Consider the following 22,396-nt stretch of genomic DNA (forward strand, 5'->3'; position numbering starts at 1 on the left):
TGTTGCAGCAAGACTCCAGCAACCATGGAGTCTTGGGAAAGCTGGGATTGGAAGATTTGAGAGTGAGCATTCCAAAATTTGTGTGAAAATTGACATTTTCCCACTATCTGCCAAGAACTTTGTGTTAGTCTCATGAAAGAAAGGTATGGAGTGATATCAAAAGCACATGTCTGCATATCTGGAGAACATGAGCCAACACAACAGCAAAGCTTCCATGTAGTACAATGGTTAAGTATGGAAGAGCACACTGAAGACATCCAAGATGCAGAGGAGGACAATCTTTGAACACAATTATATCTTAAGGGTAAACTTTGAAATTTGCTCATCATTCTCTAAAGCACCATAGGGAACTTGCTGTATTCAGTGGGATTCTGGCTGGGCATGAGGCATCCCAAAGGTAACTTCATCCATCTGCTGGAGGCTTCAGTATGTCAGAGGCCAGGCACACAAAAGGGTGGCTTGAGCCCAGCCTACCAAGCAAGCAGTCATTTGAGGCACTCTCACCATACAGAGTCATTTAGGCACCAGTCTATGCATGCTGATGACCCCTAAAAATCAGACTGATTTTGATTAAGTACTCAAGAGTAGTTTCAGATGCCTGATATAAGACCTTTTTAGATAAGGAGCCTAGTGTGACTTGGGCAAACCACTCCATCACTACACCATATAATTTGAAGCATATAATTTGACGCTGTGTAATCCATCAGAGTTCATCTATCTCAACTAAAATTACTTTTGTACATGAATATATGAAACCCTAATGCTGTCCCATTTTCCACTTCCCATAAATTAAATGTGTTCAGTAGAAGATGGAGAATATATAAGTGAAAGGATCAACTCTCTGCCCTTTTACACTGGCAAAAGGTTGTAGCAGACTACAATTAAAAAGTAGTCATAACTTGTGCCACAAAAGAACCTTGGGTGAACACAATTAGAAAAAGAAATGATGGTATGTTGCCTCCATATGATGGAACTGCAGATGGACAGTGAAGTGTCAATAACTTGAAATGAGAGTGGCTGCTGTTGTTGCTATTTTTTTCTTCAAGCTACTCCAACATCCTGTGCCAAATAATTTCAACAGCTTCTAGCTATGAGGAAATACATAGGCAAAATTTATTGCTGTAAGCATATATTCAAGAGGAGGATGGAGTGATTCTCTGTGCTAATCACTGTGCTGTCAGCACACTGCTGAGTTGTGAGTGTTTACTGGATGATGAACATAGTGTTAGGGAAAAAAAAATTGGTTTTTTGTTTACATAGCTTTTTTTTTGTACTAGTTTCACCATCTTAACAAAATGTCAGATATAGTTGCCTTACATTGGTTTCAGCAGAGAGATCAACTGGAATAACCTGTCAGTACAATAATGCTCACAAAGATACAGGGATGAAGATAAGACAAACCATAGTAAGATTGGTAGCATAGCAGCATCGTTAACCTTTTTTTTTTCCCCTGCACTAAATTTTCCACAGACAAGAGCGTTAGTAATTTTAACTTTGATTGAGAACTGCTATTACCCACTCACAGCATGTGGGAGCAAACAGGCACTTGGATAAATCACAAAAAAGAAAACCACTTAGCATGTTGCTTCCCTCAACAACACCTTTTTGTGAAGGTGCAAGGCTGAGTGCTGCAGTGAGAGCACGTGTGAAGACAGAAAGCAAGGCTGCAACAGCCCCCTGAAGCTTGCTCAAGGTCAGCCCCTCTCAAAGAGCAGAAGGTGACACTTGACTTAAAAGGTATTCTGATATGCTTAAAAAATCTAAGTAATTAAATAATTCAGTGAATGAAAGCCATCAGGGTTCTAATGCAGTGTTAATGGGGGTCTTTCAGAAATCATGAAGATAAGTTTCATGAGTGACACAACTGGAGCCATTAGCAAACTCATCCAAGAGGAATCATTCATTAGAGATGAGTGCCTGCACCATCTCAGTGCAGAGGAGCATGAGGAGCAGCACAAGCATTCCTGTTTGTGACCACTGCAGAGAGACACCTACAAATAACTTCTGAACTGCCTCACTTTCCTCCTGCAGGCACTCAGCCCTCGGGTGTGTTTGTCACCTTCAGCAACAGATGAAGCAGACAGTGACTCCACCAGCATGAGTATACAGGAAGTCATCTTCTCTACAACCAGTGCTGCTCCAGCCGATCGCAAGGTGAGAAACAAATCAAACTGATTTGAAACATGGAGTACTTCACACATAGTCATTCAGAAGAACACAACTTGTTGGACAGTCTCCACAGAACTTCAACACTCTTTTGGAATGGAGTTTCCTAGCAAGTGTGCCAACTGTGTCAGCGTGTCAAAAGACAACTAGTCATAAGGGCTAAAGCTGCTCCTTTGACATGGTTGGGACAGCCTCTAGAATGAACTTTTAGCTCCTACTGGCTCTTACTGGATGTATCTTTGATGCCCAGGCCTCTGTAAAGCAACGAAATCAGAGGATGTTTGGAACTTTATCTGTGCTGTGTAGAATCCAGCAATAAATTATTCCAATACAAAGGTCTAATAGAGTTAATAGAACATATAAAACTGTCTACTGTGTTTCATCATATTTAATTTGCTGCAATAACCTGGAGATGTTCAGGTTTCAGCCTCTCTTTTGCAACCATCGGGTGCTCTGAGAATTGCTGTGCCAGCTGAGGAGTCTCTGTGTCACCAGCACCTCTGTATCAACAGGCAGTACAATGCTTCCAGAACATTTGGCTGCTTCTGATCTTCCATTGTGGTCCCAAGTGAAGCAGTGCCCTCACTACTATGGGGAGAGCCACAAGGAACCTATGGCCTGATCATCCTCACAAAGAGTGGGTGTGCAAGAGGGAAGACCCAGCCTTTGGCCACCCACAGATACAACCTCTTCTGGGGCACAAGCTTTGGGGTTGCTCAGGCTGCACGGAAGTTTGGTGCATCTCGCCAGGAATTTAGCCAGAGTTATCTCCCTGTTGTGTTTTGTAATTTGTGAGGAATATGATGCACTATCCAGTCCTGCTGCCTGTGCCCTGTAGTAGTGATTAGCCAGAGAACATCGTGGGTCCCCCAGCCCACAGGATGGTGGGACCTAGCTTCTCACAGGAGCTAGGGCATCACAGGATGCAGTCCATGTCTCTCAGTCTTTGGTCAGGTGGGCTTACGTGCCACTGCACATAGCAGGCAGCTGTGGCAAAACAGGCATATTGGGATGTAGGGAACAGACATATGTAGCTGAAGCTTACCTAAGAAAAGCCAATCACTTTGGCAGATGCTGCCCAGATGAGGTGTGGTACTGTTGTTATTAATTTAACATTATTCATTCTTGTCTAAAAAAAAATTCCTAGGTAGATATGCATTTTTATTTAAAGTAGAGTATGATTAGATGGCTGGTTCCCTCTTGTATTTTCTTGTGATAAGTGTGGCAGTGGCTGTAATCATAAAAGTCATGTAGGCTGGACCTCCAGAGGTCATGTAGTCCAACCTCCTTCTCCAAATGTAAAAGACAAGTTAGTCACCTGAAAGTATGTTGTGCCATGTGAAGAAATCACATAAAATGATTTTTTTGGAGATGAAAGGTCTCTTGGGAAGGGGCAGCTGAGACATTACCCCATCTCCTCATTGGGCAGGAGTGTTGATCTGCTGCAGGGTAGGAAGGGTCTGCAGCAGGATCTGGAGAGGCTGGATCACAAGGCCAAATACAGTTATAGGATATTCAACAAGGTCATGTGCCAGGTCCTGCCATTCAGATGCAACAACCCCACGCAGTGCTACAGGCTGGGCTAAGAGTGGATGGAAGCTTCCCAGTGGAAAAGAACCTTGGGGTGCTGGTCAATAGCAGCTGAACATGAATCAGTGTGTGCTCAGGTAGTCAAGAAAATCAATGGCACCTGGCCTGGATCAGCAAAAGTGTGGCCAGCAGGACCAGGACAGTGGCCATCCTCCATCCCCTGCACTCAGAACTGGTGAGGCTGCACCTCAACTGCTGTGTCCAGTTCTGGGTCCCTCACCTTAAAAAGAACATCTTGGTACTGGAGCAAGGTGGTGAAGGGTTGAGTCCTATAAGGAACAGCTGAGGGAGTAGGGTTATTCACCTTGGAGAAAAGGAGGCTCAGGGATGACCTTATCACTCTCTATAACCTCCTTTCAGGAAGCTGTAGCCTGGTGGGTTTTTGCTTTTTTTCCTAGGACAGGAGGATATAATCTCAAGCTGTTCTAGGAATGGTTCAGATTGGACATTAGAAGGAATTTCTTCACTGAAAGGGTTGTCAACTTTGGAACAGGCTTCCTAGGAAAGTGGTGGAGTCATTGTCTCTGGAACTGCTTAAGGAAAGACTGGACATGGCACTTCATTCCATGGTCTAGTTGATATGGTCTAGTCAAAAGTTGGACTTGATCTCAAAAGTCTCTTCTAACCTAATTATTTTGTGATTCAATGCCACCAAGGATGCTGCAGCTAGAGACAAAGGATAATAGGAGACAGCCACTACAAGTCAGAGTCTGCCTCTGAATCTCGCATCTCCTTCCTCAGTGTGTGAAGGTGGTGCAGGGCCTAAACCACCTCCCAGCAGAAAGTGCCTTGGACTCACTGATGAAGTCCTCAGCAGGACAGGACAAACAGAATGCCCTGAGCTCTGGAGCAGGTATGCTGATGAGATGTTCCAGCTGGGGTAGAGCACTCCTGCAAAGGCCAGTCAGAGTTCCACATTCCTTTGTACATATTTTCTGTTTTGGTGACTTCTGAATTCTAAATTCCATTTCATAAGTGGTACCACATACACCCAGAAATAAAGCAGTGACACAGAATCACAGCAGTTCCTTTTCTTAACCCATAGTCTGCTCTGTTTCATTAGTACAATGCCCTACAGACTTTGCTATGTAAAGGAAGAATACTTACTTTGCACAAGTTTTGACAGAGGAGATTTTTTTTTTGTCTGGTAGGGTCTTCAGGACCATCCTGTTCAGAATCCAATTCTGTCCAGTTAATGTTACCCAGGTTGGTATATGTTTGCTTCAGAGACAGAGAAGAAGTGCTGCCTAGTGAGGAATGTGCACATTTAACAAAGCAGGAGGGGTGTTGGGCCTGGCAGCCTGTTCAAAAAGGATTAGAGCCATTGTCTGTGTGGATGCTGCCCAGCATCTCTCACTGCAAGTAATGCTGGGCTGGGTATCAGCTGCAAAGTTGACAGAATCTAGGAAGTGAGACAGCGACTCTTCCTACATGGGATGAAGAAGTCTCAAATGCCGTGTAAGTGTTGTTCCAGCTCTTTCTGGGGTCAAGAGAGATCATGCAATGTTAGCTCCTTTCCTTTTGTTACCTGGGGGACAGATCAGTCAGCACAGCTGTGGCATTCATGATTAGAATTCAAATTCTCAAATTGATGAGGTTCTTCAGGTCCATGGACTTTCATTAAGTATTTAAGGAATAACATACTGGTTGTACAACCTCACAGTAATAGTGTATGTACAAAGCATATGCAATGCACACATTTTTAGTGCCTCTATGAGTTAGAGAATGTATGCTTCTTTAATTTTATAGAACTGATGAATTTTAAAACAATTTGCTGTATTTACCTTTGATTCCACAGTAAGTCCAAGCCTGTATCTACCCAAGCTTCCTGAAGCAGATGTCTGGTAAAGCAAAAGAGACAAACATCTATCTTTTCATCTTCCCCTTCATTTCTGAGGCAGAATAAATCAAGGCTTTGCTTGTGCTGCTGATTAAAGTATTCTGGTTTATTACAGAAATTAATATCCTTCTTAGTGAGAAAAAATATATTTGAAATTACACAGTAGGTGTGAAATATATTATGCCCTTAAAATTAGTCTTCTACCACTGAGAGAAGCACCTGGGGGAGCATTAAGGGGGAATTCTAGTTAATTCCTTTTTCCCATGACTCTGTCCCTGTTAGCATGATATTAATACAGCTTAATTGTTTTGAGTATGAACTGCTGCAGCAAAATCCAACCCAGGACAGGACAAATAGTCACATAAGCATCTTTTGGGTTAAAAAGGCTATGATGCGCTAGTCATCATAGAAAGTTATTAGCATGAACCACATTCTTCTGTATTCAGTATAATCAATTTACTACAGAAGGGGAGAGTATATGCAGTTTGTAGCTGAAGAACAGGGGCATTGCCCTTTTTCTTTCTGCATGACACACACCAACTCCTGCTATTTTAATGTATACTATTTTCAAGAGACTTTGATTAATCATATTTTATTGCACCTGCTAAAGGATAACAGTCTTTGTAGTCTTTTGTAATTACTCCATATGTGTGTTGTATCTGTGGGTTAATTTTAGTGTGCCTATGGTTTTGACAGCAAATTATCACTAATTCATATAATGACATGTCTGAAACAGTTGATACTGAATAGTTTTCTTTTTTTTTTTTTTTTTGCTTATTCTGTATTTACATGATGCTCCAGATAAGTAATTAAAGTGCCAGTCATGTGAGCTTATTTGCAACTAAAAGTCTCCAAAAGCAGACACATAATTTAGTTATTTCAAGCAATGCACAAAAGTAACCATTTTAGTGGTGTGCATTATAAGGTTTTCAGGGGAAAAGTATATCTTCATATGAAAGCTACAGTTAGACATAGCTATTGCTAAGGCCCTGAATAATACAACTGCAGTGGCTATTTTATTTGGGAAACCAAAAAATTGTTTGCATGTGCTATCAGCTCAGCTCATGGCTTCCACTACCAACAGCAAAGTTCTCAAAATAAAAGCAGGAACTCTTTTTCATGGGATTTTTCAGGATCTATTGACCACATTTAGGTGGAGAGTTTTGTTCAAATCATGGCTCAGGACCCAACCCCTGGAACATTTGCCCTAAGAATGTAATGGTAACGTGAGTTCTGTTCAAATACAAACTTATATTGCCATAAATGTACAGCAACAACTTTGGACCCTCTTCAACCAGAAAACTGAGAGTGCATTAGGCCATTATGGAAGTCAGAGAACTCAGGCAGTGTAATATCTGAATGCCTCTGCCTCAGCAGGATTTGCACCTAGGGCTTGTACAGGAAGTGTTTTCTCATTCTAAACAGGAATCTGTCCTTGACCTTTATGTTGCTGTACACCACATGTCAGTAATTAATTTCTCCTGTGCTTGCAGCAAGCACACTGCCCAGATGGAAATCCCACGCTCACAGTCCCAGGCAGCAGGCTCATGCCATCAGCCCTGTGCTTCTCACCAACATGAGACATGATTAAGGACCACAGCACCTTCTGCTACAGTAAAACTATGTGTTCAGTCACATAGAGTTTTCCTTTCAAAGCAGTCTAGAGCCATTGTGTGAGTCATCTCCTTTATTTTATCAGTGTGAAATAGGGTGTATATTCACTTCACTAAGATTTCACTTAATCTGAAATCTTTTTGTTTGCTGTCGTAACATTTCCATTGATTTCAAAGGATCTCAGATGAAGCTTCAAGAATTACTACATTTTAGTCTATCAGATTTCTTCATCTCAGGCCTTTATGAATTGCAGAGCAGTTGTGTACAGAACCAAGTCATGTGGAGATTAAACAAACTCCATTGACATCAGTCTCCTGACAGAGAATAGCAGCAAGAAACAAATATTGACTAGAAAAACAACGCATGTACAGTGACATTTAGCTTGTATAAAGTCATAGTCTCCACATAAATGCAAATAGCACCATTTCCCCAGAGCTGAATAAACGATATTCATCAGTAAATATTTGTGTGTCTTTGACATGTCTCTAAGCAGCAAGCTGAGAAATTGAGATGGAAAATACATTTGCAGGTGAGAATTCAGTGCAAATTTTTCTTGAAGTTTTTCTCTCAATGCATTTGGGAGACCTTGAAAAGCAGATGCTTCCCTTTCTAGTTAGTCACTTAAATGCAAAGTATCAGAACTACAACAGACCATAACACACTCAGCTCCTGTCAGTAGTTTCCCAACCCTGCCACTCATGCTGTGCTACATGGCAGGGGTCCAAGCCTGAGAATACTCCTCAGAAAGAAACCCTAAAGCAGCTAATTAATTTAGGAGCCTCATACCAATACTCAGAAGGGATTTATGCACCAGGAATCTAGAGTTTAACTATCTTTATATGAGTTGGAAATTTTATGGACCAGGGTTTCAGTGACCTAAGCATCTTTAATAATGTAACACCTGTATAAAGTATGTGCAGAGGCTTTTTCCTCTGTATGAGGAGCAACAGCACAGTTCATCAATATGAGAAATGAGTGCTCAGGCTCTTCCATTAAGAGAGAGAAGACTGGGAGCCCAAATCATTACAATAGAGGTCTTTAGAGCCACCAGTGACACAGGAAAGGTGGCTAGGTAGTAGCTCTTCACCATAGGGAACCCATGTTTCCTACAAAGTTACACTTTTAGAATCATATTTAGGTTTGCTTCAAACCATAAAACAATGAAGATTAAATAGGATTTCAGGCGTGTGCCTTCATGGGCACCTTACAGTGCTGCTGAATTTCTGGAACTGACTCAGCATTCAGGCAGCAGGAGCTGCAAAAAAAGTGAATCCCATTATCTCTACATGGTATCCCAGTAACAAATTGCATTTCCCTCCCTGGAGGTGCTAGCAAATGAGACAGTGAACTATGCTCCTGCCAGGCCTGTGTACAGTATGCGAAGTATTAGACTTGCAAACTGTTGGAATCTTCAACTCAATGAAGTAAAAATGAAGATTATCAGCATGTAAGAAAACCCAACTGTTTCCACAGCAACTCTTTCAAGTTATATTGGACATAGTCCTCTTATTCTTCTCCTCCTCAATTTTTAAGATGTTCCAGTGAGGTACTTTAATCGTTTGCAAATGAAACAGATTTCTTTCTAATGAAAGATTCTTTTTAAAAAATAGTTTTCCCACGTGGGATTTTGCTCCAGTAAAATAGTCATGGTTTACAACAATTTCACAAGCTCTGCATGATTTTTTTTTCCAAAAGACCATGGGAGAAGAGTCACTGCAAGACACTTTTGTTTCTAATTACAAAACAAACAGAACATCATTAGTTCAAAGGATACTAAACCTCAAAATAATTCATATTCTTTTTAAAGTTACACAGAGGTCTATGGACCTCGAATTACCTGGAGGTCTGGAGGTCTGTGGACATTTCTTCCATTCTCCACATAAATGCAACCAGGGGAAGCTAAGAAATTTTTTTAGGAGTAAACATTATTCAAAATGAGCTTCAATAATGGGTTTTCTCTTTATAAGCCTATTCAAAAGGAGAAACAAATATTTTTTACTTAGAGAGATTACACTGTTAGTGACCAAGGGGACACTGAAACATTTTTTCCCTGGTTCCAGTTCTTAAAGACTTTTTTCAGAAGAAATAGAGTGAACCCCTTTCTTTATGAGTCCTCCAGCACCTTTTCTGTGATTCTGTATTTCCTTCAAACACCAAGATGCCATCTCTACTCTTCCTAGCTAAGAAACAGGGGGTCACTTCAGCACCAGTCTTCCAGTGCCATGGCAGCATGGTTTCTACAGTTGGAATTACTGTGGGTTTTTTGGGGGTTTTTTAAGGTGAATGTGGCTGCCGTTTATTTTGCTTTGGCAAAATGTTTCTGGGAGCTGTTATGGATGGATCTTCATTTTAGTTGCTGCCTGGCAGACTGAGTTGTGGCTGCAGGAAGAATTGCAGGTTTTGGGGATGGACTTGCCAGCTCAGGACCTTTCAGATGTTGTGTGCCTTCGTTTTACCATTAAGCCATACCAACCAGCTTAATGAATATCTGTCCCTGGGCTGCTCATCAGTGAAGCACCATCCCAAGTGCTGCTTTTCTAGGAGGGCTGTAAGTGCTGGTGATGGCACACTTCTCTGCCCTCTCCCCTTAGGAATTACAAGGAGCGATCTCACACAGCTAAGCTGCCAATGTCTGATAGCATATCTCATTATCCAAGCTGTCCTCCCACCTGTATTATCTGATTGCAGGTTTTAGTCATACAGTCAATGAATAGTCTGAATGGAAGGTTGAGCAGTAGGAGGAAGGATTTTGAAGGGCTGCAGGACCTGCCAATATCCAGCGTCTATGCCCTTTGCTTTTGTGCCTGTGTGCCCCTTGCTGAACCATTCAGTGGAGCAAAAGGGAAGAGCAGAGCAAAACAGCCAGGCCAAAAGCAGCAGTGGGTACTGGCAGCAGCACAAAACCCCAGACAACTGCCTTCCCTTGCCGTAACTCCCTGTTCCTTAGCCAGTGATTTGGGTCTGTCACCAGGTCTTTGAAATTTTCATGTTTTCCTGATGCATGAAAACATCCATAGCAGGGAATTGGTGACATGGTCAACTTCATAAGACAACATAGGCTAAAAAAAATGTTAAAGCTTAAAAAATTTGCTGAGGAGAGGGATTTTTGGTGACAGAGCATGTTGTAATGATGCATGTACAAAGTGAGGTAGGACCTAAAATACAGAGGAAAAGTCTTTAGTCATGAAAAACATTTAGAAATAGGAAGAAACACGATCTTAACCAGAAGTTTTCTGAAACAAAAGATTCATCAGAGAAAAATGTCTCTGTGAGAATGCTAAGCATGAAAGTTGCAAGGGTCAGTAACAGGTACAGATTTGTATTTTTATTTCCAGATAAGAGGTTAAGTGTGTAGGTTGCATGTCCTCTGGTACTGGCTATTTACTAAACTAGGATATCACTGGGGATTGACAGCATCTTTGCACTGAGAAAAGATCAGGTGAGAAGCACAGCTCTGGAGTTGTTAAATGCTGCTCTGGGGTAATCAAACAAGCTTGCTGCCTCTGTTAATATAGATGTCATGAGCGTGCCAGGGGAGAGCATGTCAGCTAACTTTAATCAGGTTAACTCAGGTAACAAGGCTGTCTAGCTGTGGGAATCAGGAACTCCATGACTGAGAATTTACAGATTCTTGGCTGGGTGAATTAACCCATTCAGTACTCCATGCTAATGTAACATGATGTTTCTGTGCACAAGCTAGCTCATTTCAGCACTTCTACAAATGCCATCTGCAAAACCAAATGGAGAGAAATCGAAACATCTTTTCATTTTCTGTTCTCTCAGGCACAGATTTATAGTGAAAGAAGGTTTTTATCTCCATAAATAATCTCTGGAGGAAGAATAGGTACAGGGAGAAGTTATTTCTGCTACAACATGGTGGAAAAGGCAGCACTTACATGTTTTGACAGTGTAGGGTTATACAACTGATTACTACAAATTCTACCCCAAAAGATTTTGCAAGATCCAGATGCCCATGTCTCTTGGCTCTAAGGTATGGGAAATTAGGGCCTCTGGTGTCCATAAGTTAAATATCTCAGGATATAAGGTAGGGCATGAAAAGGGTATAGTGAAATGAACTACCAGGAATGAGCTGAAGTTTACATGGGTGTTTTGTGTAGTGTAAAACAAGAGACTTTTTACAAGTATGGTGCTAAGGGTCTAAAGGGATGTGATGATGAGTTTTAAAGTTATTTTTTCATTTGATTGTCTCTTGAAAGCAAATTATTATAAATTTAGAGTGTTATTTATTACAAAATATTGCTACTAGAGTAGGGTGCTACTGTAGTTTCGCTACCCCAGAGAATTTTATTTATGTCTGACGAAAACCGGGATTCAATCCGTATTGAGTCCTAGTTTGTATCAGATTGCAGTTCAACAGTATCTTGTGAGCTTTCAAAGCCTAAGATTTACTAACTTTCATATTGAAAATAGATAAAAATGAGTAATCATCTGTGAATGATAATTACACCACTGCTTGTGGGAGGGAGCATGGTTTGAAGATCATCACTAATTATTGTTTATCATTTGCATGTGCCAAGATCTGCACCACAAAAGTTTACCTCTATAGTATAATGCTGGTGGAATTATTTTTTTAAAAACCTGCAAAGCTGCTCCAAGGGTTTTTGGAGGCAGCACTTCCCCTCTCCCATCAGTTTTCCCTGAGGCTTCTAACTTGGGAAGCAAATCCTCCAGGCTGGCAAGGTTCACTGGGAAGGAAGGTAGAGTCTTCCTGATATGCAAGCAGACATCCCCTTTCTGATGCTGAGGGAGTTGAAACATCATGGTCACTCTGGCATTTATCCTGGACTCTTCAGCAAAAGAGACAGAGGGTAACATCACAATGTACAGTGACAAGACACAAATAACAGTGCCTAAGCACTGCTTTGCAGCATGACATTTTAGCAACCTCCTAGACATAATTTGGTTTTCAATGGAAAATAAGCAGAGCCATGAGGGTTCCTGCACACACACACAGCTGGCCTACATGAACAATGGGCTTTGCTCTTGCAAGAGGACAAGAGGACACAGACTCACCTCTTTGCCCTGAGGAGGTGATGGGTAGCTTCCAAAACCATCAGCCACCAACACAGCAGCACCAGAGTGCTGTGTCCCTCTGTCCCCTGGGTTTTATGAAATAACCCAGACCTCCCAGCTTCCCAACAATGGTGTCAGGTTTGACTCATGCTCTGGTCTGAGCAAAAAGTTGGGTTATTGTCCTGATTTTGGCTGAGCAAGGCATACTCACTTTTTCCCTTGTTATCTCTTGTTCCACTTCTTGTCCTTTTCACCGGACTTGACACTCCCTTTCTCCATCTCAGCTTCCTCCCAGGAGAACAATTCTGGACAAATCAACTCCTCCCCATCAGTCCCAGTTTTGCAGCAACCAGTGAAATCTGGTTTCTGATAGATTTGATATAGGCATACTCAGCTTTATATGTGATTACTGTTGGAGCGACTGGAGTTCTGGGGGTTTTGTAAGCCTGTGCTCCCAAAAAGTCCCAGTGCTTCCCTCAACTATTCTGTGAATTTCAACCACTTCTCATGTAACTCCACCTGCAAAACCCAGCCATCCCTCAGGGCTTCATCATCACCAGACTTGTGTCTGGTACCTGTCACACCCAGCCTGTTCTCTGTTGTGCCCAGCAGTGTCCCCAGTGCTGTCCACTCAGCCCATCCTCTCTGGCCAGGACTGAGTTGAAGCACAGATATCCCTGTATCCCTAGAAATCTATATTACACAAAGATAGGCTGCAGGCCACTATATCCTTGATTACAACATACTGTGCTTTGGCTATTTATGGTAGGGTCACTACATGTATGAGTGTTAGTAGGATGCCCACAGATGCACACAGCTATGCCTCCACACACTTTGCTTGCTGCTGAGTGATTCCAACCTACCTTTCCATCATGCTGCTTGTTTCAGTGATGTGCACAGGGTGAATCTTAACTTGAAGGTCAATTTTATAGGTCAGCTTGTACAAATTTCAAAGTAATTTCACTCCTGGCCTCATTCAGTCTGTGTAGGAAAAGGTTGCATCCCTAAATCTATGGTCCCATAATGCAGCTACAAATTCCTCAGACATGTTCTTGTAAAATTTTGGGTTTCACACAAAAATAGTGATTTCCATTATTGTGCTACCCCAGTTTAGGCTTCTCTCAGGCAACCCCAATGCACCTTCTAATAGTTTGCTTTCATTTTGCCTACAACCAGCATCAAAATCTCATGCTGTGAATGTGAATATGAGCTGCCTGGTGACAACAAGATTTTGTTTTGCTGACAATTTTGCCATAGGTTGGTGTGATTCTGACCATCTCCACTTTCTCAGCTTTTGTATGCTGCTTTTCCAAATACGACATGTTACAAACAGCATCTGTGCCTATATAAATCCATAACGTGACCTCTGCGGACTGACATCCTTAGAAACCCAAAGCAATACCAGAGTACAAACTTAGTATTTGGAAACCTATAATCTTCAGTTAAACTCATCTGCATTATTTGATTACCAAGGAGCCAAGAAGTCCAGGGTTTTTTGACTTTACAAAAGCAACACTAGAAAGTTGTGAAAGGCCTGAATTTCAGGGCTTTGTACATAAAGTTGGAAGAGAAAACCTCTTTGAAGGAAGAGGAAGAGCACTGAAAGTTTAGCTTCTTTTTGTAGCTTGAAATATTAGCATTATCATAGATTGCTAAGTCATATTTTCCATAAACTGTCTCACAAATCATGGCACAGATTCTTGCCCTTCAGAGCTCCAATCTTGAAAATATTGAAAGTGAAAAGCACTCAGACCAATTCAGAGTTTAACAGAATCAAACTGATTTATTGCTATCAAGGGCACAAAGATCTAGCAGTCATACAGTGCAATAATTGCTTAGAGGAAATGTAAAACCATGGATGTAAAGGAACTAATCTGCCCTGTACATACATATTTGCAATGCCAGTTCAACTTCTTTGCTCCAAGTGATATTATTCCATTTGTTATGAAATGGTTCAATGGCCAAGGAGTGGGAGTCAATCTGTTCAACAGAAATCCAGAGTACTCTGCTACGCGTGGTCCTCTGCTGAGGAGACATGGACATTGCCATTTCATAGCCTCAAGTTGTCCAGTTCCTTTTAAAGAACAATTAATCAAACTCTTTCCCCTTTCTTCCTCCTAAACAGCACTCAAAGCCATTACCAATAATCAGCTAATATGAAACATGATTGATTCCCATTTGGAGGAAGCCAAATGAGTTTCTTGCACCAAATGTGGGAAATTAGTCTGTGTGTGTAAAATCCTCTCTGTAGGAAATGACTGACAGCCTGAAGCGATACAGCTGCAAAACATAAACACAGCAGTGCTTTTAGTGAGAGCACTTTAAATAAATGTTATTAATGTCCCTTCCAAGATGTTACTTAGAAAACCACAATCAATTACTATAGTGATAGCAATACTATATATAGGAATTGTATGCAAGTGATGGAGATGCTGGAAACCAGCTATTATTGCTTCAATATAGTAAAATTCTCCTTGTTAACTCTCATGTTATGTCCACAAACACACCTGCATTTTTAAAAGATTGATGATAAGTAGCATTTAAATTCTGCCCTCTATTAATAAGCAAGGTCAATCACTGGCATCTCTTTGTAAATCACTTCCCAGTTTAAAACATAATTTCTTTCCTGGGCCAAAGTACTCTCTGTCTGTGTCTTCTAAAGTAGAGAGAAGACAGTTGGACAAGCAAGGACAATGGGAGAGTGGCGGGGCAGGAGGCACTGCAGGAGAGTGGACATGAGTCCTGGAGGCAGTGCTGAGATGGCACCAGCAGCTCAGGAGAATCTCAGGCTTGGAGGTGAGATGGGAGGTGAACAGCCAGGGCTACAGTCAACTAATTATAACTCACTAGTTCTAATGGCAGTGTGTATCCTCATCATGTGGGTAAGGGAGGACAAGAGGCACAAACTTAAGCTGTAGAAGAAACCTTCAGCTCTCAAAAGCTGAAATTACTTTTCAGCATTTAAATATATTTCCTTAATAATACTGGCTTAGTGCTCTTATGTGGTGTTTATATTGTCTGAATTGTGAAGCGCTCACTTCCTATAAGGAACACAGGAATTAAAACTGAATTAACTCTCCAGTGATGGGTTTGGATTACAATGGGCTTGCAGGGTCTGAGGTGCCTGCAGGCAGGAATGATGGTGTGTTTATATTTTCCTTGTCTTCAATTATTGCACTGCTTTCCAGGCAAAAAAATTGTTGGCCCTCCTCAGCAGACTCGTAAAGCCCAACTCCCCTGTGTAATATGTTCTATCCTTTGTCCTAAAGGAAATTTGATGTTTGGATCTGATTAAGTTTATTTAAATACAAGATAATTAAGGAAAGCAAGAATTTATTTTTCATAGTATCCTTGAGGTACAGGGAACAGGTAGAGCTCAGAAAGGATTTTCCTTGGGATACATCAGTGTAGGCCATCTTGGGGGAGAACCACAGCAATTCAGGTCTTACTGCATTAAACATGTATATAGAGAATGCTCAGCAGAGAAAATGGTGGGGACGACACAGGGTGCGAATAATGAAACTTCTGGGCCCCAGAGGAGTGAAGGACAAGCAGGAAGGAGTGATGCTCACACCAAGAAGCATCACAAGACTTCCTGTGTGGGCAATGGACCAGCAAGTGTTTGTGGAGGAGATGTGAATTCCACAGTGTCTTCCACTCATCTTGAGTGTGCTTCTGGACTGGGGTACACTCACTAAATAATAGTGCTGAAGAAAGGCTATGAATTACAATAGCTTTTGGTCTGTGCTCCAGCAGTGCAGAGAGGGAGAGAAAGCCTCTTTGTTTTATCCTCTGATCAAAGCAGCAGACATAATAAGAGTACAAACTAAGGAAATCAGAATCTGGCTTGACAGAAAAGACTCTCATGAACAATTTCTGAAGATTTGAGCTGATATTTTGGCTTTAGCCCTAAACAATCAAATTGACACTTCCATGTGTGGTAACCACATGAAGACTGATGGGTGAATTTCCATCTGACTTCTCCAGTCAATATTCAATAAGCAGGCCTAATTTTTCCTCCAAGGCTCTTTGTAGTTTAAAGCTGCTTAAAGTAGTTTCTTAAGAGTAGAATATGCTTTGGGAGAAAGGCAGTTCTGCTATTCCTTGAGCAGAATTAAAACTCACATTTTGCTAACCCAGAGACTACAGCAGTCCGGATCTGCTTTCCTAGAGCCTATCCACAAATAGAAGTTTTTATCTAAAGTTTCTAATTTTAATTTTTCCTCATTCAGCTCATTCTGAAATGGCACTCCAGTTTCTGAAGAAGAGCATATGTACACAGAGCCAAGCAGTCAACTAGCTTTAAATGCATAATTCCTCATTCAATTTCTTAATTCCTCATTAGCTTGCATGTGCAAACCCAGAGCCTAATCCAAATCCCACTGGTGTCAGTGAGAATGGGTTTCACCTCTCAGATTTAGCCATCTAAAAATCAGGCATGTATTCTAAATGCAACTGTGGAGGAACCACTTGTAGTGAAAATAGAGAAAGATCAGCATTTCCAGGATATTATTCATAGCATCTTCCTCAAGGGCTTGTTTTGAGAGGGGACGAGTGTATTTCCAGCAGCCGCTATCTTTTTCCTCTGCTTGCAAAAGGAGCCTGTACAACTAACCTAGAAGCCTCCTTACTCTGATAAATGAAGTCAGGGGAAGGAATATTTCTGTTTATTTCAGTGGATAAGGATTCTGACTTTCAGTTTTCCACATCCTTTATGCCAAGATAAATTACAAATGGGTAAGCAAGGTCCCAGAGGTCATCCCAAGCTGCTTCTCATGGACTGTTAACTCTGGCTTCAGTTAACATTTGGGATGTAGACATGTGAACTTCTGAAATAAAACTAAACTTTTTTTAATTATTGTTCCTTGCATCACACCGGACTGCCTGACAGGGAACATAATTACATGAAAATCTCAAAGCAATGGCAGAAGCTTTTTGTCTGTCTCCTCTAAAGACACTCACAGTGGGATATGTGAAATGTCACGAATAATTAGACAAAACTATATGAGCTCCTAGCAACAATGATGTACTGTGTAAAACCAAGCATTTGCCATAAAGCTTTAAACATTGTTGAAAACCTGCATGACAAAAGTAACGAGTAATTTTTAAGTACCGTTTCTAATATATTAATACAGACATGGATATGAAAAAGCAGAATACAAAGGTATGAAATGCTGGCATGCCTTTGCTCAGATAGGCTGCTCTGCTGCTTTTTTTACAAAGATGATATATAAAAGTAATTGATGCCTCTCATATAGGCATTAAAATGAAGAGGCAAATTCCCTCAGCTCTTCATCTGCTGGAGAGTATTTTAACAAGCAGGAAAAGGGCTAGCTCCTGGTATCAGTATCACAAAGATCATAGACATGTTTGTGAAAAGGGACCTGTGGAGGTCCATTAGTCCAGCCTCCTGCTTTAAGTAAAATCTCCAAAATAAAGAGGAATAACCATGTCACATCAGCAGGAAATCTGGCCCAAATTGCCCTTTAGAGAAGAAAAAAATGAATGATGAATGCAGAGAAAAGGGGAGAGAAAAGGCAAGAGAAGAGAAAGGAAAACAGACCAACATTTTATTTGAGATTATAAAATTAGAAATGCAAAACTTTTTTACCAAAAGGGGGAATTATCCTAGTTTGACTAACAGATGTGTTTTTATCTTCTAGGAAAACAATGAACAATGAATTTCTTCTTTCCAGAAAGAAACCTGGAAGTTTTTTTTCTGCTCTGTTGAATATGGGATTATATTTTTTTTTTTTTAGTTGCATATAGAGCATCTCTTTCAAATGGATAACTTCTGAACCTGGAACTCTTCATTACCAACTTCTTGCATCCTGGAGGGGAAAATGAATTTCACAAATTGCACCACTGAAGCCAGTGAGGCTGCAAAGCCAAAGACAGTAACTGAGAAGATGCTCGTTACCCTGACCTTGGCCACAATCACAACCTTGACTATGCTGCTGAATTCTGCTGTAATTGCAGCAATCTCCACAACCAAGAAGCTCCACCAGCCGGCAAATTATCTCATATGTTCACTGGCTGTGACAGATCTCCTTGTTGCTGTTCTCGTCATGCCCTTGAGCATCACTTACATAATGATAGATAAATGGACTTTGGGGTACTTCATCTGTGAGATCTGGCTCAGCGTCGACATGACCTGTTGCACGTGTTCGATCCTTCATCTGTGCGTCATTGCGCTGGACAGGTACTGGGCCATCACAGACGCCATCGAATACGCCAGGAAAAGAACGGCAAAAAGGGCTGGGCTGATGATAGTCACTGTGTGGACTATCTCTGTTTTCATATCAATGCCCCCCTTGTTTTGGAGAAATCACCACAGCATCAGTATTCCCAGTGAGTGTCGCATTCAGCATGACCATGTCATCTACACTATTTATTCCACATTCGGGGCATTTTACATCCCCTTGACTTTGATCCTGATCCTGTACTACAGAATTTACCATGCTGCAAAGAGCCTTTACCAAAAGCGGGGTTCAAGCCGCCACCTCAGCAACAGGAGCACCGACAGCCAGAACTCTTTTGCCAGCTGCAAGCTCACACAGACATTCTGTGTCTCAGACTTCTCCACGTCTGACCCAACTACAGAGTTTGATAAAATCAACGCATCCGTGAGGATCCCTCCTTTCGAGAATGACTTGGACCCAGCTGGTGACCGGCAGCAGATCTCCACGACACGAGAACGAAAGGCTGCTCGCATTTTGGGGCTGATTTTAGGTGCTTTCATTTTGTCCTGGTTGCCCTTTTTCATCAAGGAACTGCTTGTGGGTCTCCATATTTGCACTGTCTCTCCAGAAGTAGCAGACTTCTTGACCTGGCTTGGGTATGTCAACTCGCTCATCAACCCTTTGCTGTACACGAGCTTTAATGAGGATTTCAAGCTGGCCTTTAGAAAGCTCATCAGGTGTCGAGAACATACTTAAAAGTACTGAGAGAAGATGCTGGCATGACTCCTGGCCTTAAAAATGAGCAAAACTATTTGACTCTGCCACTGTTTCCCTTGATAAAGGGGATTTTTGTGTTTGCCTATTTGCTTGACTGTTCTTCAGCCTGTAATTCATTATGCCATTTTTTTAATCTCTAGTGTTATTCATAGTAAAGGGTTTGAAATTTATTCTACAAAGGAAAAGATTTTTTAGCAATGAAACAACAAAAAAATATTATTAGTATTAGGTACTCATGTCTAAGACATTTGTGTAATTGACGATTCAAGAAGCAACAATATTCACTTTTATACTTTTTCCATTTAAGATTCAAACATCTAAATTATGTACTGTATAAACTAAACCTAATAAATACATATTTAAAAATTAATAAACAGTTCATGGCCATGACAGCTAAACAGCACCTCTTTACTATGGCATGGTGAAAAAGCTGTAACAGCCATTTAGGAGGAAAATTACCACCACTTCCATCTTGGGTTGAGGCAGAATAAACTATTCCTTTCTTCAAGAATACACTCCCAAAATAGAAAGCAAAGTTCAGTTTATTGTATCTAGAAATGATCCCATTTCACAACCCAAAGGAATTGTTTAAGTGGCTCTCTCTGTGTAATATTCCAGATTTACATTCAAGGCGTTGGGTAGACACCTGTGCAGGTTGTTTGGCAATTGAGAGGATGCAGCTGGCAAGTATCATACTTGTAAAACTAACTGCACATCTGAGTGGTCACACTTTTGATACCCCTCACCCTATTTCTTCAGGCCTTGTGCCTTAGTCAGTTATGGGGTGGTATTTTTCACTTGTGCCACACTTCACCTGCATGTTGTGGTGCACAACCCCAAGGATATGCGGATCCTACCCACACCAACTCAGACAACTGTATATCTTCTCAGCAGGCCAGCTATATATAGAAATTAAAAAACATCAATTAAACCTAATTATTTCTGAATATCAGGGAAAAAAATCAGTAAAATAATTTATTTTAAATAGCAGTCTGCATATATGCCTTGTTGTCATCTCACAATTTGCAATGGCAATCTTGCCCATTTAACATATGGTCAGATGCTCTGGTAGGATTTCTTGCTCTGGGAGTCCTTCACAGGCCTACTTCCCCTGTCCTGAGAGACAAAAAGTCCTTTGTACCCTACCTTTTGTGCTTATGGAGAAGTTAAAATTTTCTAATTCAAATACAGTGGAAATCAGTCTGGGAAGGGGTAAAATCAAACCCAAGAATTTGGTATTGTCCATTAGAAACTCCTAAGCACCATTTAAATATTTATTACCGCCTTGCACCCTAATTTTCTTCCCTGTCCATTTTTCTGGACAAATTCTTTTTGAATTACACCAATACACAACAAAGGTAACAGCACATATGTCAACCTGACATCCAATAACTGTGAAAACTATAGTATGGTGGCTCAAATCCATCAAAACAAATACTAAAGGTAGCAAAAGTGATGTAACAGCACTGGAAGCCATCTCTTAAAAATGTTTTGAAAATTTACAAGATGACAATCATTTTTCTTATCAAGAGTCAAGGAAGTGTAAGTAATATGTGAGTAATAAACTGCAAATGGAACTGAGAAATGACATGCTTATTGGTGAGAGAAAGCATTTGGCTGGAAAGATGCAGTGCCACAAGCTGAGCGTAAACCAAGTCTGAAGGTGACAAAAGCATGACCTGCTGCTTACCCACATGCACTGGGATTCTTCTTTCAGGACTCCCTGCCTGAGTTTGGGAGGTTCATCTCCAGCTGTGCTTCTGAATCTACTGTTGCAGTTGCCTCCACCAGATACCTTTAGATTCCCTGCTAGCAAATATTAATACCTAAAAAGAGAGGAAAATTACCTCAGCCACTGAAAATTTCTTTTAGTGAGGAAGCACAGACATCCATTATGGTTTTTCCTTTTTGCAGCTTGTTGGAGGTGGAAATTGTTCATTGAAAGCAAGGAAGTGTATCCTGACTCTGCCTATCAACAAAGCTTCCAAAGCAGCTCCCCACAGTTAATGTGCTATTAAGGAAAAAAACCAAAAATCCAACACAAAAATGAACTGGAAATTAAAATTAAAATGTGGTATTTGTAAGAAGTGCTGCAGAATATTTTTTTTCTTTCAGAAAATGCAACAGAATTTATTATTAAAGAACAAGGAGTCAGCACAATTTGTGAAACAAGTTGACTGTGGCAGAGAAAACAGGACACACAAGCAATTATGGCTAGAAGAGAGCAGATTTTGGTGTCCATTGGGTGCACAAGGGTGCCCAGCTGCTGTGGTGACCAGAAAGGGAAGAGTAAACGTGCAAGACTGCCCCAGCAGACTGTCTGAGCCACCCCAAGGAACTCAGCTGAGGCAGAAGCTGCACCCCAGTCAGGTTCCTTGGGGCTGCCTCTGGGGCTCTAGCTCAGCTGTGGGGTGGGCTTCACAGGGGTCTTTGCTAGGAGAAGGGAAGGGGTGGGAATGATAGTGCTGGTGCAAGCTGTTTCAGAGGGGAAAACCAACAAAATTAGAGATGCTTCCAGATCTGGCTGCTGCTCCTAAGGGTACATGGCACACAGAGTAATTTAGGTTGGACAGGTTCTCTGGAGGCCAGCTAATCCAAGCCCCCTACAAACAACCAACCTCAAAGTGGGACCAGCCTCACTGCTCAACACTGCTTGACATGCTGTGTGCAGTCATGTTTCTCCTGGAAAAACAGCACCTCAGTCAACTCTGCTGCCAAGACTGATGCTCATTGAAAGCCCTAAGTGTGGCTGAAGGGCTGGAAATGCTGAGTGTGACCTCCACGGCAGCTGTCATAGGTAGCAGTGCTTCAGAAACATGGATGAAAGCTGTAAAATAGAGGAGCTGCATCATCTTTATTTCTACTAAAGGCTTCCTTTTAGTATGTGAATACAGCTATTACCACTCAAACAACCAATCAGGTTGAAGGCTGTATTCAATTTTAATATTTAGAGGTAATTAACAGGAAAAAACAGATGGATGGCTAATTTCCGTGCTTTCCTCTTAAATAAAGACTCACCATTCGCTGCCAGCTGACTACTGATTTTCTAATTAAGTCATTATCTAAACACAGAGAATGTTTTCCAACAAATGCCACTAGATTGATGAAGATGTATGTTTTCCCCATGATCAGAATCAAAGTCAGGAACCATATAAAATAAAGGATTGGCTACTTAAAACAACTCAACTTGATC

At 41.2% G+C, this 22,396-nt stretch overlaps 1 protein-coding gene across 9 annotated transcripts in view; it reads left to right on the forward strand.

The window, feature by feature from the left end:
* The window catches only part of HTR1E (5-hydroxytryptamine receptor 1E), a 34,714-nt gene extending 15,124 nt beyond the window's left edge, over window positions 1-19,590 (forward strand). Inside the window, exons 2-4 of one of the 9 annotated variants that reach the window (XM_085574815.1) lie at window positions 1,614-1,737; window positions 1,832-15,040; window positions 17,908-19,590. In XM_085574815.1, coding sequence (XP_085430941.1) covers window positions 18,088-19,182 — 1,095 coding nt within the window. In that variant the 5' untranslated portion in view covers window positions 1,614-1,737; window positions 1,832-15,040; window positions 17,908-18,087 and the 3' untranslated portion in view covers window positions 19,183-19,590. Of the gene's footprint in view, window positions 15,041-17,907 lie in introns of all 9 variants that reach the window. The other 8 variants (XM_085574818.1, XM_085574813.1, XM_085574814.1 and 5 more) reach the window with 8 other exon arrangements.
* Window positions 19,591-22,396: the final 2,806 nt, after the last annotated feature.

Source organism: Lonchura striata, chromosome 3 (genome assembly GCF_050655825.1).
Source record: "Lonchura striata isolate lonStrDom1 chromosome 3, ASM5065582v1, whole genome shotgun sequence".
In the NCBI taxonomy this organism is placed as follows: Eukaryota; Metazoa; Chordata; class Aves; order Passeriformes; family Estrildidae; genus Lonchura; species Lonchura striata.